Genomic DNA, 7,475 nt, shown 5'->3' with positions numbered 1-7,475 from the left:
AATATTATGTTATATACACACAGACTGCATATTCTTTTCCACCCAAAGATTGATGTTTTCAGAAGATTTTATTTACAGGGAACCCCCTCAGCAGTGCGGGGTGGAGTAAGTAAGGTCTGGCTAGAATAGGTAATTGCTCTGCCATAAGCAATGGCTCTGGCCCCCTTCCAGCAAACATACATGGGTGGGCAAAAGGGTCTCTGCTTCACGTATATGATAATCCCATGGCGGGGGGGTGTCTCGTAATTCAGTTCATTGCTGCACTTTGCATGCATGCAATCGCTCTGCAGAGGCAGCTTTCCTTTCTTTTGGGGTATATTTTATATATCGGCGAAGACAACCAGGAAGAAAAATGTTGCATTAAAATAAGAACAGAGCCTCGACTGCTTAAGCACTTTCTTTTTTTTTTCTTTTTTTTTTTTTTTTAAGCCTAATTCACCTTAAAGAATCTCAAAACCAACCACAAGGGAAAGATCTGTGAATTTTTGTAATGGAAAGCGGTAGCCTCTAGGGCCCAGAGGATATGCAGGGAGGCATTTTCTCTTGCTGGTGCAGCTGAGAGCTAGCGAGCGAGACCTGGAAATGAAAGTAAAGAGATCAGAAGGCACATGGAGGGAGCTGCAGGGGCAGCCGATCCAGAAGCAGAATGCTGCCTTCTATAATTAAATAGCACTTACTATTATTATTACTTCTAGTAATAATACATTAATAATATCTCTAGTAATACAATACCATTTATCAAGGAAAGTTTATACATAGTGTGGGAGGGAAAACCCAAGGAGAGGTGAGTCCTTTATTATTATTTTGGGGGGATTATTTTTGTCTTAAACCATTTCTGTATGTGTGTGTGTGTTTGTGTATGTAGAAAGGGGTGGACTCGAGAAACAAGAAAATCTGGATGTTGCTTCATTAGAAAGTAAAGGTTTCAGATAGTAACTGCATGGATGAAACGTTGTGTAATTGCAAATAAAAAAAAAAGTGGTGAAAAATAATATGGGCGAGATTTTGAAGCTAACCCCCTCTTCCGCCAAAAATGTGGGGTTTGCAAAAAAATAATTGTCAGAGATCCTAATCCCACCCCCTGGAAAAAATGTGGTAGTAGTCTAGAAGTGGATAGCTAGGGGAAAAGCCCCTGGGTTTGTATGAAAAACTTAGTATTAATTGCGTTTGTGCCGGTTTGTGGTTTGTGGGTTTGAGAGCTGTGTTCAGGTCTGTATTTAGGCTGCAGTTTTCCCCCTCTTGTTTGGTATAAACCCCATGAAGCAGCAGAGGAGCCGTTGTGGAATAGCTTTTCAGATGTACCTTCCGTAGGGGCTTGTAAAGTTTATCAAATAAGAAGGTTGTGGGATTTTTTAAATTTTCTTTTCCTCCCCCCCCCCCCAAATTCTTTAATGCTTTAGACAGTTTCCGGGTGGCAGGGGAGGTTATCTTTTTTTTTTTTTTTTTTTTTTTTTTAATCTTAAAGCCGCCTCCCAGGCTCCTGGAGATGTGTGATTCTCATTTAAGCGGATGGGGGGTGGGGAAGGAGGAAGAGTATGTTTTGGTTTGTTTTCCTTTCCCCGGGGGAGCCTGGATATCTCCTGCCGCGGGAGACCCCTCCCAGCAGGACCGGGGCGGCGGGCGATGCCGGGGGGCCGGCGCCCGCCCGGGCTGCGGGGGGTGCGGGCGGCGCGGCCGGCCCCTCTCCGTCCCGGCCGGCCGAGGTGGCGCTTTTGTCCGCGGCGGCGGCTAGGCAAGGCCGGGGATCGGCGGCCTAGTGCTGGGGGTGGGGAGGAGGCGAGCGGCGGCTCCCGCTCCACCCGTGTTGGGAAGAAGACCCGGGATATAATTTTTAAAACGAGGCAGGGGAGGGCGAGCTGGGTGGGCGCGAAACCAGGAGCAAGTGGCCGAGGGACGGGCAGCGTCACCCCGCCGCCGCCTCCTCCTCACTCCTCGGCTGCACTGCGGTGCCCTGCGGGCTGGGCCCGGTGGGCCGGGGCAGGAGGAAGGGTGGCCTGCAGGGCACGGAGGGGTTACGCGTGGGGTGGCCTGCAGTACAGGGGGTGTTACGTGTGGGGCACACGGCTGGAGGGAGCTGAAAATGGGGTGATGGGGGCCGGGGTGGTCTCTTGAGGCTTTGACCACCACCTCTGTCCCCCTCCCCGGGCAACTTGCGGTCGCTGCTTTTCTTTTTGGCTGGGGGCGAGGGGATTGTCGCCACCTCGCCCTGTATTCACTGGAGGTGTTGCTGGGTGAAGCCGGTGGTGCCCTGATGACGGCCGCCCCGGTGTGGCTGTGGGGCCGGAGTAGGACCGGTGGGGTGCTGGGGTGTGGGAGAGCGGCCATGGAGGTACCTTGGGGTGGTGGGTGCATGGAGGGACGGGGTTGTCGGGCCCGGTGGGCCCAGCACGGTGGTGGGGACTCCCAGAGCTGTCGGCTGCGAGAAGCGTTCAAACCCAGGGAGTGGGAGCATGGCAGAGGGCAGCCACGGGAGCAAGCGGGGGCCCATGTTTGTAGTGGGCTGTGCGGCTCGTCTTCTGCTTGACGTGAGTCCGGTTACCCATCCTGCTGCACCACTGAGGTGGCCATACTGCGGCCAGTGAAAGACCATCTTACAGACTAGTGCATCCTGGAGTCTTTTGCCTGGAGGAGAGCGCACGCAGCCTGGGGCTGAGCTCCGTTCTCAGCTCTACAACCTGCCACTTGCATCTCGGTGCACTTATTTCTGGCTGAAATGTTACAGTCAAAGCCTGGAAGTCAGTCAAGTGTGAACTCATGGCCATCCCAGAAATATAGTATGAAAAACTTTGCCCAAATTCGGCTCTGGCAGGGTTGGGAATAACACCCAGGTCCTTGATAAGGTAAATTCAAGTCTTTATGTTCATCTCATAGCGTCTCGTAGAGTGTATCTACCCAGTTTGTGATTGAGTCACTCTGTTTACTGGCTCATGCTTCCTTCTGAAGGCAAGAAAACCATTTTGCCTGTCTGCAGCATTTTATTTCCGTCTGGCAAATAGTTTGTAACTCATTGACAAACTATGAATAAAGTCCTTTCTAGATGTTGGACCAAAGAGGATAAACATCTCTGGACTGGAAGGATAAGAGCTTTGTAGTGGAAATATAAATACTCTGGATTCAAATTCTGCTGGTGATTTGAGCAGACAAGTCTGGACAGACAGATGTGGTGGGCGAAAAAAAGAGGATGCTTAGGCACACTGCTTCATGAAATGTTTTCCACTGCGTTTCTAAAAATATTTGAAAGGCTGAGAAAACAAAAGCTAAACAGGCTCTGCGCTTAAAATTAATTATGCATCAGCCATGGTATGGCGTGCAGCAGAACTGAAGTATTGCACGTATGGGTGGCTCACTGTGTGTTGGGTTTGCCAGCGTAACGAGCGTGCAGCTTGGTCCGAGGGTCAAATGAGACACCGTGGAGAGGCTGCAACGACAAGGGGAGACAGAAGTGACCGAGTTTACCAGGGAGGTGGCAGGGGAGGAGGTGTGAGGAGCGAAAGGAGCCCGAATGGTAGCCTCCAGCAGTGACAGGGCAGGCAGGACAGGGGAGAGGTCTGCCACACGTAGAGGAGGGTGCTGCTGTGGAGTCTGATGGAAAGGGAAAGGTGTTTATTCCCGAGAGATGTGAAAGAAGTTGTTAGGGCAGCAGCACGTGGTGTGCATTTTGTGGGTGTAGCCATGAGGAGATGAGTCTTATGTGCAGATTTGTGACATAAGCCTGAAGGTGTGTCAGAGCTTAACAGGAGAAGCTGGTCACCCACTTGCAAGGAGAAAGGAATGTGTGGCAGTATCAGGGAGCAACAGTCTGGAGTGGAGATCAGACCTGTGGTTTTTGTCTAAAGAAGGCAATGGAAGGTTTTAGGTTGGAGAACGTTCACTGTGGAAGATGAGGGTAGGATTGCAGAGAGTAAACAGCATGCAGGGCACAGAGGGGTTTTTTTAGGAGGGTTTTGTAGCAAGGATCAAAACTGTAGCTGGGCATTGTGGGACTTACAGAGGTGCGGTAGGTTGGTCAGCTATCCACATGGAGCAAGGATGGAGATATGTATATTGGATGCAGTGGCAATGGTGGTGAGGAGAGAAAAACCAGTAGGGGAGCTCTAGGATGCAAGAAGAGTTGGGGAGCTCTAGGAAGGAGACGTTCTGGAGCCTTTCCCTGTAGCTCTTTGGCTCCACTCCAGCTTTTGGTGGTAATGTTTGAATGCCCTTCTCTGTGGGTGAGCAACAGTAACCAGTGCTCCTTGTAACACATGCCCACATCCTGTTGTGTGGGATGTTTTAGCAGTGGGGTCAGGGTAGCCATGAAAGCAGGTACTGATCTCTTCGCTCCTTGCAGTAGTGTTTTAAAAACTGAGCTCAGAAGCAGAGGTTGAAGCTTCTGTGCGTATCAGAAGCTTTTCAAGGTGATGATCTGTTTTGTGGATACACATAATTGTGAAGGTGTGCCACAGCATTTTTGGAGTGCAGCCACTGACTTTGTGATGACCAGCCAGTGTCAACTGCTCTCCCCACAGTTCCCAATAATCTCCCTCTTTATCAGATCCGTGGGCTGCCGCTTCACTTCCCTGACTTTTGTTCTCTTCAGTGTGGCTCGTGTCAGGGAGCAGCAAGAGCAGGGCTGCTCCTCCAGGGAGTACAAGCTAGGAGCCGAAGGCGATGATGACGGCCACCAGCAGTGCCCTTGCTAACTAGGGTACAGTCCCACCATATCTGAACAGCGCAGTCAGAACAAGTTGCTGATAGCAGGGGTCCATTGACAGTACCAAAGAAGATGAGGTGGTGAATCAGGTCTAGGGTTCACCCAAGGAGTCCAGCAGTAGGAGATGGTGCCAGAGACAGGAGTGGAGACAAGCTGCCGACAGTGCAGGTCCAAGGTTTGTCCAGGAGAGAGGGCTGAGGACAGGTCCACCTATAGTATAGCTCAGACAAGGCAGTATGCCTGGACTTGAGCTGAAATGGAGCTCCTGGACCATGAATGGGCAGAGGGTGCGTGGGTGAGGGTCTAAGGTGAGGCCCCAAGGTTGGGGGCATTTCAAGCCTGTTAGTGCACTCAGGGACCAGACAGCTAGAAATTCCTCCTTCCTCCCTGTGGTTTCCCCCATGAGCCATTGTGAAGGTCCACTTGACTCTTTTGCTCCCCGTCCCCCAGTTTATCTCTTGTGTTTATCTCTTGTCATTTCCCATGGCGGCTCTTTCCCCACCCTTGTCTCTGATGGCCCTCGCAGTTCTCCTGCAGTGGTCTAGGGTTGCTCTGTCCTCTTTCGTGCCTTTCACTGCTGTCTATGTGGAAATGGTTCCTACTGCTCCTTTTCACCTTGTCTTTTTTCTCTCTCTTACTTCTTCTGTCTTTCCAGAATTTCATACAAGGAGAAATATCAAATGAATTGCCTCTGTCTCTTTTTCTACCCCTCAAGCCTCTCTGCCTGTGGTGTTGGTGATCATATAAACCTCACAATCTCCTTGTTAAATTTCCTTCTTTCTTCCTGATTGCTCATTATCCAGGCTATCTATAAATCATTCCAGGCCTTCTGTTGGTGTTGTGCTGAAGTCTACCTGCTCCATCGCTTCTGTTAAAAGCCTTTGTAGAGATGCTGATCATCACTCACCTTGTCTGTTGGCTTTCCCTTTCTTGCTGCACTGCCCATCCCGTTCCAAATGCAGCTGCTTAAAATCTTCTACCTGGTGCTCAGACCAGATTGCTCTCAAATTTAATGTCTGATGACTTACAAACTGCACAGTGTCACTTGCAAGCTCTTGCTTTCTTCTGCTGCCACTTCTTTCTGGTCTTTCTCTTGTTCCTGCTTTTCCCCCTTCCCCCAACTCTCCTTCTTGTTAAAGGGCAGGTATCAATTCTTCTACATTTTGCATGGCACAGAGCACAATCAATAAGGTCTTGCTGAGTTGTCAGGATTGATTTTCACATACCTTAAAGGTCCCTTCACCCTTTTCCAGACTGAACATGCCAGAGATACTGTAAGACACCTTAGGGATGGTCTTAATGTAAAAGGGAGCTGTGAGATAATGCTGTCCAAGCTGTTGTAGAGTAGAGTTAGAGAAATGACTTTTGTTTTTCTTGTGATCTCTTCAGAGGCAATCCCAGGCTTGGAACGCACAACATCTTCAGCTCCATCTCATCTCAGTGTTTCTGTGCTTGCTGCCTTTGTCCCCAAGTTACCATTCCTCAAAAGCTGAGCATTGTTTGTGATCACAGCTGGTTGATGGCAAGGCTGGGAAATTCACTTTCCCAGCAACTCTGTTTTGCCACAAAGTGCCATCCCTTCTGCCATTTATTCTTTTCTTGTGTGGCAGACCTGTGTACCTTGGGGAAAGGTCAGGGAGGAGCCATTCTAAGCTTTGCTCCCACACTGCAGGGGATGAAGCTCAACTATCTAGTGGTGTGATTCAAGCCCGTTTCAGTTGAGAAAAGGGACATTACTCCAAAATGGCTCCAGCATACTTATTTGTCTGTGCTCACAGAGACCCAGACTGGATTTGATCAAAGCCAGACAAGTTACTGTGCCCATTTGTGTCCCTGGCTAAGTGAGGATAACTCTCTCTTGAGCCTTCCTCAGGCACTGCCCACCCCAATTTAAAACACTGCAGGATGGGGCCCTGTTCCCTCTTCAGAGGAGCATTCCCAAGTCTGTGCTGCTCTTGCCTGCTGATTTTCAGCACAAAATTCCAATTGCATAGATTCATCGCTGTCCTTTTATGTGGACCATGGCAAGCAATTCCATCTCCTTCCTTCATGTCTCTCTGTGATATGCCTCTATTCACCTTACATAGATTACTTGCTTTGTCTGCTGTGCAGTAAACCAGTTTAAATCCAGCCCAGATAAATAGTGGTCAGAATTGCTTATCGTGGGAGGGTCTCAGCATAAATTCCTGAAATGACTGCTAGTGTAGGGGAAATGTTGATTTAAAAATAAAAATTTTTTTTTTCCTTTCCTAGAAGTCAGTCATGATAACAGTTGGTTCCCATTGCTTTGTTTACTGGCAGCCTCAGTAGAGAGCTCAAAGTGAAGTAATTCCTCTTTGCTCATGTATCCTGGCGGTGGCATGTGAGAAAAAGCAGATACTTGGTAGTGAGCTCCTTGCCGTTCTGTATCTGCAGTGTGGATAAATCACGGACTTTGGTGTTCAGGGCATCTGGTCTGGAACATTTTGTTAGTAGTAAATTCAGGCACACACAAAATACTGTGCTGCTTAATTGCCAGCAAGACCTAAAATGACTCACAATGTTTTCTTTCTTTTTCTTCTTCCTGTGCAGCAACTATAATGGAGAGACAGAAGAGAAAACAAGAAATAGAGAAAGGACTTCAGTTCATTCAGTAAGTGGACAACCTCATTGTTTCCTGTGGCTTTGGAGGTGGTTGTCTTCGTATCGAGGATTGCAGGAACTGAGTTCTTCCTATTCACTGCTTTGGGTCTGCTGCATGGGAAAGAGATATTGGTACTGACGATTTTCACTGTGATTCTTC

General features: G+C 48.9%; 1 protein-coding gene across 9 annotated transcripts in view; it reads left to right on the top strand.

Moving 5' to 3' along the window:
- Positions 1 to 212: 212 nt before the first annotated feature.
- Positions 213 to 7,475, top strand: part of ZC3H7B (zinc finger CCCH-type containing 7B) — a 51,874-nt gene continuing 44,611 nt past the window's right edge. For 3 of the 9 annotated variants that reach the window (XM_075051733.1, XM_075051732.1, XM_075051731.1), the window contains exons 1-2: positions 223 to 784; positions 7,265 to 7,325. In XM_075051733.1, the coding sequence (XP_074907834.1) occupies positions 7,273 to 7,325 (53 nt within the window). In that variant the 5' untranslated portion in view covers positions 223 to 784; positions 7,265 to 7,272. Of the gene's footprint in view, positions 785 to 7,264; positions 7,326 to 7,475 lie in introns of those variants that run through there. The other 6 variants (XM_075051739.1, XM_075051735.1, XR_012653634.1 and 3 more) reach the window with 5 other exon arrangements.

Source organism: Buteo buteo, chromosome 19 (genome assembly GCF_964188355.1).
Source record: "Buteo buteo chromosome 19, bButBut1.hap1.1, whole genome shotgun sequence".
Lineage (NCBI taxonomy): Eukaryota > Metazoa > Chordata > Aves > Accipitriformes > Accipitridae > Buteo > Buteo buteo.
The sequence above is the reverse complement of the archived record's forward strand: the minus strand, read 5'-3'. Positions and strand labels throughout refer to the sequence as shown.